Source organism: Procambarus clarkii, chromosome 45, assembly GCF_040958095.1.
Source record: "Procambarus clarkii isolate CNS0578487 chromosome 45, FALCON_Pclarkii_2.0, whole genome shotgun sequence".
In the NCBI taxonomy this organism is placed as follows: Eukaryota; Metazoa; Arthropoda; class Malacostraca; order Decapoda; family Cambaridae; genus Procambarus; species Procambarus clarkii.
In genome coordinates, this window is record NC_091194.1 from 23,579,699 (window position 1) to 23,602,383 (window position 22,685).

Consider the following 22,685-nt stretch of genomic DNA (forward strand, 5'->3'; position numbering starts at 1 on the left):
GATACATTGAACAACAGTGGACAAAGGATTGCAAGTGCAGGGCAAGTGTATTAAGGTCGATATTGGTCTCGGTTTACATTGCTCGCTAGTGTATTCGCTGTATACAGTTACTCAATAGCCTAGAGATGGAGGATGACAGAGTAAAGAAGTTTATTGAGTCGAGGGACGAGCAGGAGTTGGAAGAGTGCACCAAGGCTCAGCTGCAGCTAGTGGCGGACCATTTTGGGTTGAGATTGAGGTCCTCCATAATAAATAATATGAACAGAGTTCACCGGGACTCTGTGAGTCCCTGAGAGAAATGGAGGAAGAATTTCGTTCCTCCATGATAATTTGTAATAACAGAATGCACTGTTATTTTGTGATCTTCAGCTAATAATGCGAATTGAAGTGATCACTGGTTTATATAGTATCAGTTACTAATTCTTAGTAAAGGATACTGATAGATAATGAGAATAAAATTTAATTCTCTGAAATGTAGATGTTATCTGTCCTCTGCGAATTTGCTGATGCAACCGCCACGGAGTAGGAAACTTATCGCGAAATATTGCAGTGGTAGAAGGCATGATTATGATTAATCTTCAAGTTTGTAATGTTAGTAAATTACTATTGTTAGTACAAGAATTCTTCTTGAAGTACTATAAGGGATTAAAGTTGTTGAATATTTTCAACACCCCAGCAGGAGGTGGAAGGCGCAAACCTCAATTAAGATAATGGGTGTGTGGCTTTTAAATCATGGCTACCTCGATTGGTGTGAGGACAGAGAGAGAGAGACAGACAGACAGAGAGAGGGAGAGAAAGAAAGAGAGAGACAGACAGACAGACAGAGAGTGAGGCAGACAGACAAACAGACAGACAGACAGAGAGAGAGAGCACTGAGACGGCACGCCCCCATGCACGCCACCTGTCCAGGTGGCGTGCATGGTTCTGGTCCTTAATCGCCCTACTCCCATACCCCCTCCCATGAGCTGTAGTTGACCCACTCCCATGAGCTGTAGTTGACCCCATCCCATGAGCTGTAGTTGACCCCATCCCATGAGCTGTAGTTGACCCCATCCCATGAGCTGTAGTTGACCCCATCCCATGAGCTGTAGTTGACCCCATCCCATGAGCTGTAGTTTACCCCATACCCCCTCCCATGAGCTGTAGTTTACCCCCTCCCATGAGCTGTAGTTGACCCCCTCCTATGAGCTGTAGTTGACCCCATCCCATGAGCTGTAGTTGACCCCATCCCATGAGCTGTAGTTGACCCCCTCCCATGAGCTGTAGTTGACCCCCTCCCATGAGCTGTAGTTGACCCCCTCCCATGAGCTGTAGTTGACCCCATACTCCATCCCATGAGCTGTAGTTGACTCCATCCCATGAGCTGTAGTTGACCCCATACTCCATCCCATGAGCTGTAGTTGACCCCATCCCATGAGCTGTAGTTGACCCCATCCCATGAGCTGTAGTTGACCCCATCCCATGAGCTGTAGTTGACCCCATCCCATGAGCTGTAGTTGACCCCCTCCCATGAGCTGTAGTTTACCCCATACCCCCTCCCATGAGCTGTAGTTTACCCCCTCCCATGAGCTGTAGTTTACCCCCTCCCATGAGCTGTAGTTGACCCCCTCCTATGAGCTGTAGTTGACCCCATCCCATGAGCTGTAGTTGACCCCATCCCATGAGCTGTAGTTGACCCCCTCCCATGAGCTGTAGTTGACCCCCTCCCATGAGCTGTAGTTGACCCCCTCCCATGAGCTGTAGTTGACCCCCTCCCATGAGCTGTAGTTGACCCCATCCCATGAGCTGTAGTTGACCCCATACTCCATCCCATGAGCTGTAGTTGACTCCATCCCATGAGCTGTAGTTGACCCCATACTCCATCCCATGAGCTGTAGTTGACCCCATACTCCATCCCATGAGCTGTAGTTGACCCCATCCCATGAGCTGTAGTTGACCCCATACTCCATCCCATGAGCTGTAGTTGACCCCATACTCCATCCCATGAGCTGTAGTTGACCCCATACTCCATCCCATGAGCTGTAGTTGACCCCATCCCATGAGCTGTAGTTGACCCCATACCCGAACCTGTAAGATGTAGTAGACCCCATACCCCAACCCGTGTGCTGTACTTGACCCCATACCCACACCTGTAAGATGTAGTTGACCCCATACCCACACCTGTAAGATGTAGTTGACCCCATACCCACACCTGTAAGATGTAGTTGACCCCATACCCCATCCCATGAGCTGTAGTTGACCCCATACCCAAACCTGTAACCCGGTGTTGACCCCATACCCCTTCCCTTGAGTTGTAGTTGACCCCATACCCCATCCCATGAGCTGTAGTTGACCCCATACCCCATCCCATGAGCTGTAGTTGACCCCATACCCCATCCCATGAGCTGTAGTTGACCCCATACCCCATCCCATGAGCTGTAGTTGACCCCATACCCCATCCCATAAGCTGTAGTTGACCCCATACCCCATCCCATGAGCTGTAGTTGACCCCATACCTCATCCCATAAGCTGTAGTTGACCCCATACCCCATGCCATAAGCTGTAGTTGACCCCATACCCAAACCTGTAAGCCGCTGTCGACCCCATACCCCTTCCCATGAACTGTAGGTGACCCCATACCACGACCCCTGAGCTGTAGTTGACACCATTCTCCATCCCGTGAGCTGTAGGTACCCCCCATACCCATCCTGTGCGCGGTCGTGAACGCATTATACCCATCCTGTGGGGCAGTAGTGGACCCCATACTTATCCTACAGGTGATAGTGGACCCCATACTCATCCTGTTGATAATTGTGGTTCCCAGAACCATCCCGTGGGTGGTAGTGAACCCCCATACTCATCCTGGTAGCGGAAGTGGACCCCATACTCATCCCGTGGGCGGTAGTAGATCCCATACCCTTCCTATGGATGGTAGTGGACTCCATAAGGTAACCTGTACTTCATGGTTGCCTAGCCTCCCCATACTCCCTTGCCCCATTGTACCTTGGCGTTGCCTGTGTTCTCCAGTGTAAACTATTACTTTCAGTGTACCTGTGGACCTCAAAGTAATCTACCTCATTTTGTTATAGTGTAACTTTTGAAATTTGCTATAGTGTAATTACTTTAGTATAGCAAATTTTACTTTAGGTGATTAATATACATCGAAGTAAATTTGATTTGTATTGGTTAATCTATTGGAATTAATTTTTCTAGTTCATTTTTATTTTCTTATGTTCATTCAATTTTTTAGGATCTTAACTAAGCTTTTTCTTAGAAATTATCATTAAGTTTATATTACTTTTGGATTTTTATTCAACTTTTTTTCTTTGTAACTTAGGTTGCCTAGCCTCTCCACCCTTGCTCCATTGTTCTCTAGGCTTGCCTGTGTCTCCTAGTGCAAATTATTACTTTCAGTGTACCTGAAAGTACCTTAAAGCAACCTACCTCATTTTTTGTATAGTTTTTTATATCTAGTTCTTTTTTTGTAATTGTCTTTTTTGCCTTTTCTCTGTCAAACAGCCCACTTATGCAAACTAGTATAGACCCAGAACTAAACCTCTTAACTAGTATTTATGACAATCATAACTATAATGATCAAAATTGCCGGTATTATACAGCACATGATGTAAGCAATGATCTAACACATAATCACAATGTTTCTGTAATTAACTTGAATGTAAGATCTCTAAGCAAATACTTTGAAGATGTTAATGCCCTGATTCAAACAGTTGACAATAAATTCTCTTTTGTAGTGCTTACTGAAACGTGGTTAAAAGAGGATACTACTCAACTCTACAATATACCAAACTACTCAGCAATTCACAACTGTCGTCCTATTGAAAGAGGTGGTGGTACTGCTCTTTACTACCTCCAAGAACTGACTTGCTTAAAAGTAATTAAAACTAGAGACCCTTGTGGAGAGTATATCTTTGCCTGCATTAGAGTCAAGGGTGGCGAGGCTGTCCTGACTGTGGGAGCAGTATACAAAATTCCTTATTTCCTGATGTGACTGAATTCAACTCTATCCTTAGAAATCTAATACTAGAGAACAGACTGAACAAAAGTTACTTAATTATTTTTAGGGACTTAAACATTGACCTCTACGTGCCTGATAACCCTCCTGTTGCTAGTTTCCTAAACTGTTTGAATTGCTGCTTCCTCATACCCTTAATCACTAGACCTACTAGAATCACTGATAGTACTGCCACGGCTCTTGACCACATCTGGACTAACATAACCTCTCCGGTTACTTCAGGGATAATCATTGATAGAACCATAGACCCCACATTTCTCCTAACATTTCAAACCACCTTTAGAAACAAGGAAGATAAGCTTTAGGTGGCACAATGAAACTTCTATATGCAATTTTATAGCTGCTGCTGCTAATATCAACTGGGAGACCGAATTAGGTAACATAGGGGACATCCTAGCAGTGCAATCATTTCTTCAAAAACTCTCAGCCTTTATAACATCCATTGTTCTATGCTAACGAAACTAGTCACAACTAAAAGGCTAAACAATCCATAGCTAACAAAGGGGATACTTAAATCTATTAATAAATAACATGACCTTGAGAAGAAGTATAGGTTAGGAATCGTCTCCAAAGAATTTTCAAAGAATTACTCAAATTACTGCCAAAATTAAATACTACGAAAATAAATTTACCCAAATAAAGGGCAACATTAAGGAAACTTGGAGCACTATTTCACAAATATTGGGATCAAAAAAGATTTTAAATAAAAACCAATACTCAATAGGTTCTTCTCATCCATTGGGTCATCCCTTGCTAATGATATAACATCGTCCCGTACTAATGTTCAGGACTACCTTACAGGTAACTATCCACAGTCTCTGTACCTAACGCCTGTTAATTCCACTGATGTTAATGAGATAATCCTTTCCCTTAAAACTAAGTCTAGTGCTCTTGCGGAAACACCAACTCTAATTTACAAAAAAGCCTCCAGATTTTTAGCTCCTGCCATTGCATTGCTCTACAACAAATCACTTTAACTCCAAACCTTTCCAGATATTCTTAAAAAAGCGAGAGTAATCCCAGTCCATAAATGTGGTGATCTCACTGATGTCAACAACTTGAGACCTATATCAATTCTGTCAAACTTTTCAAAAATATTTGAAAAACTAATCTACAAGCAGCTCTACTCTTATCTAGCCAAACACAATATACTTAGCTCTTGCCAATATGGCTTCAGACCCCCAAAAAACACTAACGATGCACTTATTAGTATGATTGACTTGATACATGCAGCTCTTGATAAAAATGAGTTCCCTGTTGGGTTATTTGTTGACCAACGTAAGGCTTTTGAAACTGTCAACCACCAAAACCTTTTTCTTAAATGACATCATTATGGAATCAGAGGTCATTCTCTCCAATATCTTCAGTCTTACCTTTCTGACAGGCTTCAGTATGTTTCTGTGAATAATTCAATTTCTCCCACCCTACTCATCAACATTGGTGTTCCTCAGAGCAGCATACTTGGCCCTATCCTCTTTCTCATCTACATTAATGACCTTTCAAATGTCTTACAGCACCTCAAACAAATTATATTTGCTGACGACACAACCTTCATTTTCTCCAGTCCTGATCCTATTGCTCTTAATGTCACAGCGATCACTGAACTAAATAAAGTCCATCGTTGGCTAACTGCCAAAAAACTCGCCCTTAAGGGGGCATATTACTGTAAAATTGGATAAATGAAAACTGGTTCGATTTCAATCAAACTTTTTTGACTAGTAGTATGTAAAATTTGGTTCAACTGGCCCAACTGGCATCGTAGCATAAATAGTAAAGGAGAAAAAAGTATTGAATAATGTGTTGAAAATTTTCCAAAATGGTCAAAAATTATCAAACAAAAGTGTCAACTGAAATCATGTTTATTACTCTAAGCTATCACAATAGCACATAATAAAGTATTTTAATATTTAGTTTTATGCCCCCCCCCAAAAAAAATGGAGTTTTTTTTCGATTTTTTTTTTTTCATATTTTTATCAGCAGATTTGCATGAAACTTATATACCTTACAAAACGTAAGAAAATATGTAAGGATGCAAATTTTGGAGGACATTGGTTGAAGTCAACTTTAACAACAGGTGGCAGAATCTTTGATCTTATTTATTGTCAATTAACATAAAATTACTTCACAGCTTTCATTGTTTTTTTTCAATTTACATGAAATTTACACCTTATATGTAGAGTTTACGTCTCTACAGACTGTATAAAGCACTTTTTTCCTAAGTTCATTTATTGATTTTATACATCATTTTCAAACATGAAATATTGACATATATTTTTGGGGAACTTTGACTACTTGTATTAGTAAAACTAAACATATTTTGGATAATCCTTTCAAATACAAATCCTTTATTATATGTTAATGTATTAGATGAGTGACATAGAAATGATTTCATTTGAGACTTGTGGTTTGTGAAATTTATTGAAAATGTGTAAAATTCGTTGGAAAAAAACAATAACTCCCTTTCTATTTAGGGTGCGATACTGGAACATAGAACAGTTGCAGCCCTTCTTATATACAACTATTAAAAAAAGTTTGGTTGACATTAAACAACATTTACGGACTCTTGGAATATCAAATAGGTATTTGTTACTGGTGTGATGCTCATGAGTTCTGTTACAACCTTCTAGGAAGCTTCTAAGTTCAGGATTGACATTGCAGTTCAGAGTTTTAAATATACAGAGCATGCATGAGAAGAGGTGCAGTGACTTAATATAAAACATATTCAAAGATTTGAGTAAGGGTACCGAGTGCTGTCTGGGGCCAGAGTTAGGCATTATTCTAATAGCAGCTTTGTGTTGAATAATTAGAGGACGTAAATGATTTTGTGTAGTAGAACCCCAAGCACAAATACCATAATTGAGATAAGGATAGATGAGAGAGTAATAGAGCCTCACCATGGCAGGGTGAGGTACATAATATCTGATCTTAGAAAGAATGCCAACAGTTTTAGAAGCTTTTTTTGATATATTTAGAAAGAGTCCCTGGAAATTCAGCTTGTTGTCGATGAGAACACCAAGGAATTTTCCATCTACTTTGTTACTAATTTGTATATTGTTAATTCTTTGATTAATTTGATTTGAGGATTTATTGCCAAACATAATATAGAAAGTTTTGTTAATGTTAAGGTAGGTCAGGTTTAGTAGGAGGGTTAGAACATTTGAGTATATACTACGAAAGGGAAGAGTCAGCAACAACAAAGCCAAGACTAAGTAAGATTCATGTTGGGTATGTTGTGTAACAGAGCTGATTTAACAAGACGGCGTTTGTGAAGAGTAGAGGCAGGAAAGATTATTTTAGAAGAAGACCAATCAATAGGATGATTAGTCTTTAATATGACACAAACAATAATGTTTGTTTAGACCTACAATTACCTGCTCCTTGTTACGTACTCCTAGCTGAATACGTATATAAATTTAAATAAACTTATTTTGTTCCATTATATCATTACCTGTATATGTACACATATTATATTTTTGTAAATTATCGTGTGGTGTGGCAATGTCAGTGGGGACAGGAGCGCGGTTGCTCTTCACACGTCTAATACCTGTTAAATTCGGGAAATTAGAATTGCTGGACGTGTTCAGTTATGGGAGTTCCAGATGTCACCTTTTAATATTATATATTGTATTAATTTACTGTAATTAGGCAGGTGGCATTGTAACTTATATATTTTGAAAGTAACTATTATATTTTATTTGCATTCTTATGTGTTTTGAGAACAAGTGGTTGTTCAATTAGTTTTAAATATTAAAAAGTCTGTATTTTCCATCCCTCATCCTGGATGAGGCAGAGGGGGAGAGAATTATGGGCAGAGACAGGCGAGAGAGTTAGTAGCTATAACGGACCAGGAGAGTTAACATCTTTGGGAGATAAGTCTGTTTACTTGTTGTTGTGTCATTAGTAGATTTTTATTCTGGGAGAGACAGCATTTTAATTTTACTTTAATAGTGGTCCATCTGTACTTGATATAATATTGATTATATTGAATATATATATAAAAAGTTATATGTCTATTTCTTCAGTCCTAAGGGAGAAATTTTTAAAGTTGCGTTGTACTTATCATGGGGTTACACTGGTGACCCGCTCTTGAGAACAGCAGTTTGTAGTAGCCCTAGATAATTAAGGTCCATGCTCTTGTTAGGGTTTCCAGCCGTAACGTACGATAGGTAACATTCCTCACCTCACTCTCCTTATTTATCACCCATGCCTTCCTCTCACACAAACACCTATAAAATTATTAGAAACCTCGGCCTAGAGATACGGGCTCACCATAGCCCGTGCTACATGGACATTTCGTTCTGAGTAGCTAAATCTAAAACAACAACATCGGCCTAGAGGGAGAGGCTGCATACCTGAGGTTAATTAATTTAGCCTGAACATCTCAAACTAGTCCTACAGCTTAGAATAGGGCAGACATAGTGCCGCTCTCAAAACCCAAAGAACCACCTAATCCAAGGCCGATCTCTCTCTCCAAAGCTGTGGCAGAATGGCACTCAACAGACTTAACTCGAAAATGCCTAAACTGCACCAGGACATGCATGACTATAGAAAAGGGGTTGGGACAGTGGAATGTATTACCACTATGTTAGCCCACCTGAATGACAGACCAGGAATGCTGATATTCCTGGACCTCGAGAGAGCTTTTAAACTGCTATTCAAAGGCTTTGTCGAGCTGCCTCATTGACAAAGAGGTCAAAGGCAACCTGCTCTCCTTGACCAAAACTGTCTCATAAACAGGGAAGAATGAGTGAAACTTCATGGCACAGTCTCTGAATACAAGACATAAAAATGGTACACCGCAAGGAGGCATACTCATATACTCCTACACAGTTTAATGGGGAGAATAATGAGGCTGAAACTCCCACAACACCGCAATCTGCTAAACTATGCGGACGACTTTGTCATCATCATAAAATGAAGAGATGCGGCGTGCCTTGCACCAAAATGCTTAGACTGCATCAGTGAAGAGGCAAAGCAGATTGGTATCAAACTCAACCTCACCAAGACAAAAACCATGCCCATAAAAATAGTGAAAAGTACATGGTGTCAAGGTTCTCCCCCCTCCTACCTTATATGGTTGGGTAGGGCCGCTCCCACGGGTCTTCGCCCCTCCGTACCTGGCGCCACTGCTCGCCCCAGGGCTCCCCCAGTCTACTGATTGATGAAGATTAAGCCACCCAAAAGGTGGCACGGGCCTGAATAGCCCGTAAATGGTGGCCCTTTTGAGCCATTACCAGTATCAAGAGCTGATACTGGAGATCTGTGGAGGTGCGACTGCGTCCTACGTGACGAGAGATGTCTCCCATGCCAGTCTACTAAGGGCTGGCCTTATATATACCCCTAGCATGTGGAGAGGTTCGAAGTCTACCTGTATCACCCCTGAACCTGCCCGTCTTGACACTGGGAGATTCTATCTCTATCTAGTCTGTTCAAAGGTCGCCAGCTGGGTGTTTATACTCGTGTCCCAGCAACACGAGTTGCTAGGTTTCATAGTTATCTTAAATCAAGGATGCAATCTCATATGCAGTGCAAGGTGACATAAATGGTCTCACTCAAAATAGCCGTAGAGAATGGAGGCTCACTCAAACACATTGGTAAGATTAAAAGTTTACTGAAGAAAATATATACACTTGCATAAGGAAATAAAATAGGTGGAATTGTCCGATGATGGCGGACCCACACCTCGCACCTCTGGCAACACGATCAGCTGACTGGGACCACGGGCTTTACATAAGGTGCTGATATGATTTATTTCAGCATTTTTACTCTCACATGTGTATCCAACATACATGCCCAGATACTTGTACTTCTGAACACGGCTCAGTTCCACACCATTTAGAGTAAGTGTTATATTTCTTCGTTTCCTATACTCATATTTGGTTTTATCTGCATTTATAACTAAGCCTAACTTGTGGCAGGTTGTACCAAGTATGTTAAGAGCAGTTTGAATTTTGTTCCCGGAAGTGCCTTGTATAAGAATGTCATCAGCATATATAATCGTCGTGACCCCTGGAGGATACATCTCTGATGCTAATCTGTTCATTAATACATTGAATAAGGTGGGACTTAATACTCCCCCTTGTGGGGTACCTAACTGAAACCTCCGTTCCTTAGACATGCATCCCTGATAACACACCTGACCTTTTCTGCCTTGTAGATAATCCCCTATCCAGTGTAGCAATCTCCCTGTTATTCCCAGATTGGCTAATTCGTATAAGATTACTTCCCCATTGGCTTTATCAAATGCTCCTTGTAGATCAACAAAAACTCTACAATTGTCATCCATATTAGACAAACACTTTAAGATACAATCCGCAGTACTTTTGCCTTTGATAAAACCAAAGAGATTACTGGACATGTTATCACCTACAAGGTAGAGTAGCCTATTTAACAAAATCCTTTCCATCATTTTACAAAAGCAGGATATTAAGGAGACAGGGGCCGGATTCAGGAAGGTACTTACGAAGGTTTTTCCTCTTAGCTAAGAGCGAATTCCTTCTTAGCGCCTTCGTGGCGGCTAGGTCCGTATTCAAGTAGGTACCCTAAGTGGAAAAACCTTCGTAAGTTCATTCCGGGATTTAAGTGTGGTTTCGACCACTCGTAGCTTTACGTAAACTGGATATAAGTCATTTTTTCTCTACTACATAACACTGGGATCGATTTATGATATTGGAACATGACCAAAACATTATAGCTGGTGAATCTAGTGAAGAGGAATCCTTCGTGTTAGTTATATATGCATTCTCTGCTTGAAACTTGAAGTAAATATGCGTTTGATGATAGTAGAATTAGTTTTATAATAGCAAGATATTATACCAGTAGTTATTAAGTAAATAAACACTGGTGAACATGAAATATGAGAGAAGGTGATGAGCCCTGCCTGATGGGATCATTTACTATCACCAAATGCCCCTGTTCACCTAGTAGTAAGGGTGTACCTTAGCTATACATACCCATTTCTAATTTATTTAGTTTGGTTTTATTTTGAAATTAAATCTGGGTGAGACATAAAATAAAAATATGCTGCACAAATGATGTTAGGTAAGGAGAAGGGTAAAAATGTCACAAACTTTATTCATTGAATATTTAAAGCTATAATTATGACTATATACTGTAGATTATTAAAAAAGAGAGAGGGAAGTAGGGGTCCAAAACCTCTTCCTGTTATACAATTTGGGTGTGGAACAAGTAATTATCAAAAGAAGGCACCATGCCGGGAAGGCTATGTAGCAGTAAGGCAGTGAGGTGAGGCAGCTACTTATTTGAGAAATGCTTATTTTATTTACCTTATAAGCTGAGGCAACTTATTTTATTTGAGGAATACTCAGCTGATTCCTCTACATTTAGCATGGAACAAATTTGTGTCCAAGACCTCTTCCTGTTACTCAATTTGGCTGTGTGTAACCAAACTAGAAGTGCTCTACAAATCAAGGGACCCAGAATGTGGAATGACCTCACGAATCATGTCAAAGGCTGTACCTCTCTCAACCAGTTTAAGAGTTAAACCAAGTACTGCCTAATTAACTCCATGTAACCTAACTTACCTCCTAAATGTCAACCCATGTCTTGCTATTTTTTAAACAACGCTGTTCACCAACATGTGCAATTGCTGAGTTATGCTATGCTAACCCCCCTTTTTGTATTTTTTATTCCTTCTTTCAACACAATTTATACCTAATCCCGATTACTAAGTTTTAGTCTGTGTTTTTTCCCCCACACCTTGCCCGAAATGCTATGAGTATTAGTGGCTTTAGGTATTGTATGTACTAGCTCTGTCTATAAATCCAACATTATGTTTGTAAATCAACTGTATGTACTTTTCCTGAATAAAATGTATTTATTATTTATTTTTTAATCAGTAAGTATTAAAAGAAGGCACCAAGCTGGGAAGGCTATGTAGCACCATTGTGTGTAACAATAAACCAAATTTTTTTTAACAAATAATGCACCTGTATGGTAAAACAAATCCTGTCAGCTGTAAAAATATTGATGCAGTTATTTAAATGAAAAATATAATGAAAGAAATATTACTGGTTTATTTTTATCCTATCTTTTTGTACTGTACAGTATATCCAAGGAAGTGAAAAATTGAGACATAATACACAATTTAATGAATGATTAGCATGGATTAGCAGTTCAAAAGAAATATGACTTGTATTACATATCAACATGAGATCTTAATGATCCATGGTCAACATGATTTAATAAGGATAATACAGTACTGTATTTGTAATAATACAAACTATAATTTAAAATTTTTATTACTGATTTTTTTTATTAAGAAGATTAGGTATACACAGCAATGTGCTGCTACCCTATTCTATATGGAATATTACACAGTGTAGATAAAAAACTAGCTATAAGTTTATCTAATACTCCCATCTCACAGGATGGTTAGACATACTGTACATGGAATCAATTTAGAAAATACCAGCCTCAATACAAAAAACAAATCAACTCTGACTAAACAACTCTAAGCAATTTTCACAAGAGGTAAGCACTGAATCATGGAAACATTATATTATAATTACTCTTACCAGTTTCTACAAAACTCCTCTCAAACAATGTATTTTTAAACATGTTTAGGTATACACAGCAATGTGCTGCTTCCCTATTCTGTCTAAAGGACCACACAGTGTAGATCAAAAACCAGCTACAAGCTCACCTCACAGGATGGCCAGTCATACATGGAATTAGGAGAGAACAAAATACTTAATGCTGATCTATTAGCCTCCACTGGCAAAATCTGGGTGCAGCACAAGAATATCTTCCAATATTCCTGAGTGTATGAAGTAATTACAGAGCTCAAAATACCTCATACCATTTGGTATGAAGTCACTGATAACAGGACAATCACAGATATAGTGTTGGAGAGTATGTTCTCTCAAGTAGGACTGAAAACAGATGTTTTTTCCACCAAGAGGGCTATAAACCCATGGAACCGCCTACCCGCTGAAGCCGTAAATGCCAAATTCCAGCTAAAAAATATAATTAAGACAATTGGCGGGCCCTTCAACAAGCCGCCGGCTTTCTGTCCTCTTCGAGGTCACTAGATAGTTAGTGGCCCTTGGGTAAATTCAGTAAATATATACAATAATTGTCAGCGCATCTTCCGAGCAACAAGGACAGCTACACAGTATCTCTTAGAATTACGTAGGTAAACAACAAATGTAACATATTTGTTTACTACAATGTCGGTGCTGGCTGTAGAAGTTGAAAAAACATTGTTTTACTTCGAAATATACTAATTTTATAAGAAAATTCGACGTAAATAGGAGGCAGTAGAGCTGCGATAAGCCAGCGCTAAATCTTCAATATGAAGAATGTTGCTGCTCTCTGATTGGCCAAACGAAACACAGTAGTGACCTCTATCGGCACGCAGGTGAACCAACAATTTTTCTTCCTAAGTATACCTTATTGAATAGCACCTAAGCATCTTCTTAGGGCGCACTTAGGAACCTTCGTAGCAAACCCACTTACGAAGAAATACACAGAGCTTCCTGAATCTAGGTCCTGGTCTGTAGCCTCCGTTTGACTTAGGGATAGGAATGATGACAGCCTCTTTCCATTTTCTTGGTAACTTTCCCTCTCTATAACTCATATTAAACAAATCAAGTAAGGGACTAGGTTTCATACCGGCTAAATAATTAAGAATGTCATACGTTACTCCATCTTTCCCGGAGCAGTAGAGCTGCCACTTTTTATAGCATCCAGTAGCTCATCGTGAGTTATCTCAGTGCACGCTATAGATCTTGTATTTAAGGCACATAAAGTTACTCCATTTCTAATATTTTCCCATGACTCAATGGTGACTCTCGTGTCTGCAGGTAAGGACTCCATACCAGCAGCACTAGCCCATTTATCTACTAACTCATTAGCAACCTTCCCTGGATCTGAGTGAGCAATGAATTTGGTCTTACAACCCCTGACTTTATTTACTGCTCTCCATATGTCTTTAAGGTTCTTAGTATTACCAATGGACTGAGCAAAGTCTTGCCAGTATCTGTCCCGCGCCTCCTTCCTCACCTGACTGCATTCCCTAGCCACTTCCAACATTGTATTTTTATCTTCATCCCTCATTCCATTTTTTAACCATTCTTTATGTGCACTCCGTAGCATTCTCTCCCACCCCTTGATCATATCAGCACCTTATGTAAAGCCCGTCTGCATCCTCTAAAAGCACTGGCTTTTTCTGGTAAAGGTGTTGGGGTACCTATCTTACGGATGTTATACATAAGCACTGTTCGGTCCCTGATAGACTACGCAGCACCCGTTTTGTCTTACACAGGCCAAGGCAGAATTAAATAAATAGAGCTGATACAGAACGAGGCTATGAGGATTATTCTTGGATGTCAAAGAAATGCAATGATTGAAATAATGAGAATGGAATTAAATTTACAGAGTGTGTGTGATAGAGTCCGTGACATTAACACTAGAGTAGCTATTCATTTCATGCGGAGAAAAGGAGGGGATAAGCTGTTTGAGAGCGTTCAGACCTGCTTGAGTGACGTACACACTTCCAGGAAACTGAGGGAGACACGCTACACGAGGGGATTAGCTCATGACCTCAGGGAATACGATGTACTTGACTGCTGTAAACCCTCTCGACAGTGTAATATGTCTGCTCCCTGTTAAGTACAGAAAATAGACGTCGAAATTGTACCCCTCAAGGTGAAAAAGATTCATCATGAACCGGGACAATTACGGTGTATGTATGGAAGCATGATATCCCGGTTACCAAGAGGCAACAGTTTACATGTATATTGCGACGGGTCGGTGGCGGAGGATGGCAGGGCCGGGTGTGGTGTCCTAATAAGGGAATATACGGAGTTTGGGACTGTGGACAGGATAATTGAACTCCGGCTTAGTAATTATATATCATCCACACAAGCTGAACTGCAGGCCATTCTGGCGTGTTTGGAGGAAGTACGTCATGACGACAAAAATGTTTTTGTATTTGTCGATAGCCGAGGAGCACTGGAGTCCTTAAACAGTCGAAACCCAGTCTTCATGTCTATAGTTGAGGATTGTAAGAGAAGAATAACCGAGATACAGCTGAAAGGTCATAGTGTGAAATTCATGTGGATTCCATCTCATGTTGGAATAGTGCTCAACGAGGTGGCGGATGACTTTGCCAAACGTGCCACATCAAAATCACAAGTTGACATTGAATGTGAATTCACAATGAGACAAATAAGAAGCAAAATCAGAAATATTCAGGCACAGGCAGGAGTGGAGAGGAGAGGGATAATGTATGAGAGAAGTCTAACCATGCAACACTACATGTATGTGAGTCAAAACACCCATTTCACTTATGGTAAAAGGAGAAATGCTTGGAGTGACTCTATGTACATGCGGCTCAGGCTTGAGTACAAATATTACTGGGAATATGGGATAGGTGTTCATGATAATGACACGAAGTGTAAACTATGTGGCATGTTAAGGTCTCACACCCTTGCCCATTATGTTCTTGATTGTCCGTTGATTAATGTATATAGAAGCACTGAGATAAGGACTGTTCCTCAGCAAATAGCCTGGATGTGTCACAAAGGAAAGGTTGATGATATTCTTGAGAGATATAAGAATTTTGCACCAAGACTGAAATATTTTGTTGAATTATCTGCATGTCTCTTGCAAATTGTCTATACAGTATACCTAGGTCATAAAAGTATTTGTGTGTACGTCTGATACCATACTACTTGTGAAGGAGGAAATGTACATGTTTATCTCTCAGAATGTTTGGTAACAGGTTTATTGTTTGTGATGTGTGTCTATGTATGTACTAACACGTTGTACTGAACGGGGTGAGAATAGCTTGAGCTACCTCATCCCTTTGTGTGTATTTTACCTCAATAAACTTATTTCAATTTCAATTTCAATTTCACTTGTCAGATGGCGGGCAACACCTCGCACCTCTGGCAACACGATCAGCTGACTGGGTCCAACTGTCAAATCGGCGGGACACACCTCACGCTTTTGGCAACACGATCAGCTAGGCGATTCAAAGTTCGTTTCTGGCTTCTTGAAAACCAGACACTACTTTCAGGTACACTAACGTCACCACATCTACACATTTATGTTCCACCACCAACTCGTGCCTACATGAGCTCCTTGGCTCCTAGCCTAACACTATCACAAAAAATAAATGATAACAAGAAATGTTCACGATATACAGAATATCCTAGCTCGCCTAGATCAAAGGGGTAAAGGAAGGTATATGACTATCTACCTTACATCATTCCATTACGAAGTCGACTCGTCCTCTGGCGAGGGATGATGAGGTTCCTTGTCCTGGCTTCTGGTCTTCCGTTGATCAGTTCCCACACACACAAGTTCCTCAGTCGTCCTTGTACACCCGGCAGGTACGGTCCTCCTCCTCCTCTTCCTCGGGGTACTGGAATCAGGTACCTGCGCCATCGTCCTCCTCCTCCTCTCACTGGCACTGTAGATCCAATTTGCAGTCCATTACAGCTTCCCCTTGCCTCACTTCCAGTAGATTCGGCCCGGCCATCGCTACTCACTTGATATGTAGAACGTGGCCCGCTGGGCGTCCCAGACGTCTCCAGCCCAACGTTCGTACCTGCTATAGACTCTTGATAATAGAGCTCTTGACTCTCTAGCCCGTCCAATCCTTGCCTCTTGGGACTCCACGGGATGTCTGTAGTATCAAGGCGATGCTTAAATCCACTGGTAGAGGCTCTCTGGCCTCTACATCTGGAGCTCACTGGATCGCGTCCTCACTCTGACGGTCAGTGACGTACTCTCCCGCCCAGGTGCCAGCCGCCCCTGGGAGCCCTCCGCCTCGCGACGTCACACCGCCCGAGGGTCCTCGTCATTGGTCACTTCCGGCATGTGACCTTACTTGGCCAATTAAGTGCCGGAAGGTGTTGCAATGCTTTGGGGGAAATAGAATGGCTCGGCGCCATCTTGTGCCTCAAAAGGGTGGCCCCTTGCATAATCAAACTTAATGGCAATTTTACAGCCAACCTGATAACGCTCCACACTCTCATACATATGAAAATGTTCCCTGGATACCAGCGAATGCTCAGGTTATGGAGATATGACTCTTTAAGCTGGGTTAGGATAAATATAGGGGTGGGACACAGTCACAATGGTCAACCAATTGAATGGGTGGACACTTATCAGTATCTAGGATTTATCTAGTCAGCCTGCAGAAAACCAGTGGTAGAAATTGATATGGGTGTTTCATTAGCAGTGACAAAGAGAATACTTAAACAAATATCTAATGAAAATCTCACCGACCTAACAAATTCTCAAAGACCTGAAAGTTGTAGCATTAAATATTATGATAGATATCGTGAGGAGACATTCACATATGGGACTAATAGAACAAGAACCCGGCAATGTGATGTTATAGTGGCCAGAATACGCCTGCGATATAGACGTATCTGGCAGCTTTCTCAAAACCCAAATGTCGAGTACACAATGTGTCAACTTTGTGAAAGAGAAAACATGCACTCTCTTGAACATTATATTGTAGAGTGTCCAATACTGACTGACTTTCGCCCTCCTGGGCTAAGGTATGCTGAACTCTGTAGTTACTATATGAGTACTGGAACACTTGATGATATATTGGACTTGTATCCAAAATTGACCATGTAATATATCAATCATACAATGTATATATATGATGTAACTATATAACCTGAGCTTGTAAAAGCACCTTCATCACCTTCAGTGATTAAGTGCTTAATTGCACACTAGTTTCTTTATCAGCTACCTCACCCTGTCAGGGTAAATGAGACAAATGTATGTGAATGCATGTGTGTGTGTATATATGTATGTGTATGTGTGTGTGTGTATGTATATGTATGGGTATAAAGCATATATGGAAGCTGATCAGAATTACATTTCACCTTTGTGAATGTACATTAATGACACTATGTAAAAGACACATCTAATACTTTATGTAGGGCATACGTAAATCTGTGTATCTATGTATTTACGTATGTAGGTTTGCTTAGCATTTTAAAAGCACCGAATCACCTTCTGTGGTTGAGTGTTCAATAAACCCTTGAACTGTATGTTTAACACTTCTCTAACCCTGTCCATGGAGGACAGAAGAAAATGTATATATGCTGCTTAGCATTGTAAATGTGTGGCCACGTCTGTGGTAGAAAATAATAAAAAAAAAAAAATAAAAAAATAAAAAAAGTATCTAGGATTAATCCTGAAGAAGGATTAATCACATCACTGAAGAAGGCCTTCCATCTCTTCCCGGTATAAGAAACCAGTCTGAGAGTGGGGCTGACTTTCTAAAGTGAAGCGCGGCGAGCTTGTGATCCTGACCTTGTGATCGGTGATCTTGTGATAAGTTTTTTCTGTTTTCCTTGTGATCAAATACATATTTCCAAGTTCCAAAGATTCTAGAGCAGGTAAGCAGGGGTTGAGGCCTGTGCAGAGGGGGGGCAGAAATCTTGAGCGTGGAACTGGAGACGAGTCGAAGGGGGGATATAAAGATCGGTGGCCCATCCACCGTGGATATGACTTGCAGCTGACGCTGTGGGTTGGTGGTAGGGGTGGAATTCTCGTAGATGCTCTCTGACACAGGACTGGGCTCGCAAGCAGCTGACAGTTAGTGGTAGTTGAATGCTTCTGTCTTCTTTCTTTATGAAGTTATGAAGTTATCTTATTCTCAATCTTCTCCGATTTCTATCTTCTTCTTCTTGTTTTCGTAGTTTTCTTCATATATTTCTCGGTGCTGTCTTTCTTTATCTTCTTGTGCATAAAAAAGTAGTTTGGTTCGAACGTGTCGACCTGGGTGGAGCTCGAAGCACTTTGTATCAATGAGGTGTACGTTGAGAATATCAATATCGTAGCATTTGAAGATATCCTTTGCAGAGATGGGTATTTCCACCATATTGGTGCCTCTAGAACTCTCTTGTCTGCGTTCCAGAGAATTCACACTGTGGTAATTATTTATTATATCTTGAAGGCCAGCAATTCTACTACTCGAATACAGTGCTTGGAATTCCTCCAAAGTAGGGATGGGAATCCAACTCGCGATTCATCGTCACCATCACCAGTAGGAATGTCTGTAGTAGGTGTAGTAGTGACAGTCTCTGTAGGATCTTCCACCGCCGATAGATGCAGGGGCTCCGTGGCCTCTGAAGTAGAAGGTGCTGGTTGGAAAGTTGATTCAGCTGAAGGTGCGCTCTCCGTCAAGGAAGTGTCAGTGGAGAGGTACTGATAGCTCGTTGGTTGAGTGGTCAGCTGTGGAAGCTGAGGTCAGGAGATCTGCAAGTGCCCCAGCGTTCACAGTGATGTCAAGGTCAGGTGGTGTTGAGTTACCTGGAGTAGAGTTGGTGAAGACTTCCTTTCCCTGGTAGAGTAAAGGGTTGCAGTCGGTTTGCTGTGAAGAGTACGTTAAGAATTCTCACGAATTCCTTGTAGATGGAGCCAGCAATTTTATTTGCCACGAATGTCAACGCATAGACATGTTCAGAAGTATGAACCTGCAACAGCCATGGCGAAGACTGGGTCGACGCTTGATTAAAGGGAGGTAGTGGCGAAGGATGGGTCGATGATTGGTTGGCTGGCTGGCAGCCGGACTGCGAGCTGTGCCCTCAATGGTTGGGATGCTGGTCGGCGACTTCTCCTTCTCCCGGAAGCTTGGGGAAAATGGCTGCTTGCATGTTGAAAGATGATGGAGCACGACGAGTTATGGAGGCCTGTCTAGCTTCTTAATTTCATCTAGATCTTCTTAATTTCATCGTGGCGCACAGGACACAGATGAGATAGGACTATACGGTCACCTCCACACACTACACAGCGGGTGAAATCGGCGTGACACTGTTTATCGTGGAGGTCCTGGGAACAAACATTGCACTTGTACACACTTTGAGGGCACTTCCTAGTCACGTGAAAATACTTGTAGCACTGGCTTATCTCATAATACCGTTCCATGTGTACTGAAGCAAGTGGTGTGTTGACGTCGAAGCACTTAAATCCTGTGGTGGTGGCCAGGTCCGCTGCAGCAGCTGTAGTGAAGGTGGCTTTCAAGGTGGAGTGTCTGTCGTTGCTGTTGAAGATGATCTTTGCTCAAACAGCTGTCATGTTGATGTTTTCCGAGTTGATGCTGACCAGGATGTCGTCCACCTCGTGCTCGGTGATCCCATGAGCTGACTTTCCTGGCGAAGATGGTCCGTTCAGCTTGAAAGTGTCTTGACTGGATGAGATAAATGTCTTCCTCATAGAGAGCAGACGTGGCGGCAGGTGTGAACAAGCGTTCAAGGTCGTCTTCAGTGGAGTAAAGAGTTCCATAAGACTCCTCACGATATTTATCTTAATGTTTAATGCTACAACGTTCAGATCTTTTTGAATTTGTTAAGTCAATGAAATTTTCATTATATATTTGTTTAAGTATTCTCTTTGTCACTGTTAATGAAACACCTATATCAATTACTACCACAGGTCTACATGTTGTCTTTGCAAGCATATCAACAGTGTCATGCCTCGAGATGCCAACATGTGATGGTATCCACAGGAATTTAATTTCAAATACGTTTTCTTTTGCAGCTAAAACATTCATTCGTATATCGCTGACTATTTTCTGGATGTCACTAAGTGCGTTCAAAGTCAGGAGTGCACTCTGCGAGTCACAATATACAAGTCCACTGCCTTTGTCTTTTAAAAATTCAGTTGCAAAGTATATGCTTCCAAGTTGGGTATGAGTTGTACTTGCCCAATTATTGACACGCTTCATTGTTGTATGTACGAGAGAAGGGTGTGTAAATATAGTAAATATATTACATGCACATCCGGTCCACCTTCTTCAGAACCGTCGGTATAGCACTGATACACATCGTTACCCATGACCTGGGTAGTCTCAGTGATGTTTTACATTGTTAACTGTTTTAGTAATATTGGATGTACACTAACTTTCTTGGGTGCAATTACAAAATTACAAAATTACTGGATAAATTCCAGTTATCCCATGGATTAATTGGTTGATTAATCATTAATTGAGTTGGATACATATTCAATATTTTGATGGAGTTGGCTACATTGTAAAACCAAAATGCATAATCACTGTGTGATGAGTAATTTAACAAGGTGGATGCTGATGTGATGAACATCTCAACAAGGTGGGTGCTGGTGTGATGAACATCTCAACATGGTGGGTGCTGGTGTGATGAACATCTCAACATGGTGGGTGCTGGTGTGATGAACGTATCAACAAGGTGGGTGCTGGTGTGATGAACATCTCAACAAGGTGGGTGCTGGTGTGATGAACATCTCAACATGGTGGGTGCTGGTGTGATGAACATCTCAACAAGGTGGGTGCTGGTGTGATGAACATCTCAACATGGTGGGTGCTGATGTGATGAACGTATCAACATGGTGGGTGCTGGTGTGATGAACATCTCAACATGGTGGGTGCTGGTGTGATGAACATCTCAACATGGTGGGTGCTGGTGTGATGAACATCTCAACAAGGTGGGTGCTGGTGTGATGAACATCTCAACAAGGTGGGTGCTGGTGTGATGAACATCTCAACAAGGTGGGTGCTGGTGTGATGAACGTATCAACATGGTGGGTGCTGGTGTGATGAACATCTCAACATGGTGGGTGCTGGTGTGATGAACATCTCAACATGGTGGGTGCTGGTGTGATGAACATCTCAACAAGGTGGGTGCTGGTGTGATGAACATCTCAACAAGGTGGGTGCTGGTGTGATGAACATCTCAACAAGGTGGGTGCTGGTGTGATGAACATCTCAACAAGGTGGGTGCTGGTGTGATGAACATCTCAACATGGTGGGTGCTGGTGTGATGAACATCTCAACAAGGTGGGTGCTGGTGTGATGAACATCTCAACATGGTGGGTGCTGATGTGATGAACGTATCAACAAGGTGGGTGCTGGTGTGATGAACATCTCAACATGGTGGGTGCTGGTGTGATGAACATCTCAACATGGTGGGTGCTGGTGTGATGAACATCTCAACAAGGTGGGTGCTGGTGTGATGAACATCTCAACATGGTGGGTGCTGGTGTGATGAACATCTCAACAAGGTGGGTGCTGGTGTGATGAACATCTCAACATGGTGGGTGCTGATGTGATGAACGTATCAACATGGTGGGTGCTGGTGTGATGAACATCTCAACAAGGTGGGTGCTGGTGTGATGAACATCTCAACATGGTGGGTGCTGGTGTGATGAACGTATCAACAAGGTGGGTGCTGGTGTGATGAACGTATCAACAAGGTGGGTGCTGGTGTGATGAACGTATCAACATGGTGGGTGCTGGTGTGATAAACGTATCAACATGGTGGGTGCTGGTGTGATGAACGTATCAACATGGTGGGTGCTGGTGTGATGAACGTATCAACAAGGTGGGTGCTGGTGTGATGAACGTATCAACATGGTGGGTGCTGGTGTGATGAACGTATCAACATGGTGGGTGCTGGTGTGATGAACGTATCAACATGGTGGGTGCTGGTGTGATGAACGTATCAACAAGGTGGGTGCTGGTGTGATAAACGTATCAACATGGTGGGTGCTGGTGTGATAAACGTATCAACAAGGTGGGTGCTGGTGTGATGAACGTATCAACAAGGTGGGTGCTGGTGTGATGAACGTATCAACATGGTGGGTGCTGGTGTGATAAATGTATCAACATGGTGGGTGCTGGTGTGATGAACGTATCAAC

At 41.6% G+C, this 22,685-nt stretch overlaps 2 protein-coding genes across 2 annotated transcripts in view; one reads left to right on the forward strand and one right to left on the reverse strand.

The window, feature by feature from the left end:
* The window catches only part of LOC138350312 (craniofacial development protein 2-like), a 33,585-nt gene extending 27,894 nt beyond the window's left edge, over nucleotides 1–5,691 (forward strand). The window contains exons 2-3 of the mRNA XM_069300930.1: nucleotides 108–281; nucleotides 5,527–5,691. Of these exons, the coding sequence (XP_069157031.1) occupies nucleotides 108–281; nucleotides 5,527–5,691 (339 nt within the window). The remainder of the gene's footprint in view (nucleotides 1–107; nucleotides 282–5,526) is intronic.
* LOC138350481 (uncharacterized) overlaps nucleotides 1–22,685 on the reverse strand; it is a 398,783-nt gene that overhangs the window by 63,010 nt on the left and 313,088 nt on the right. The window lies entirely within an intron of this gene.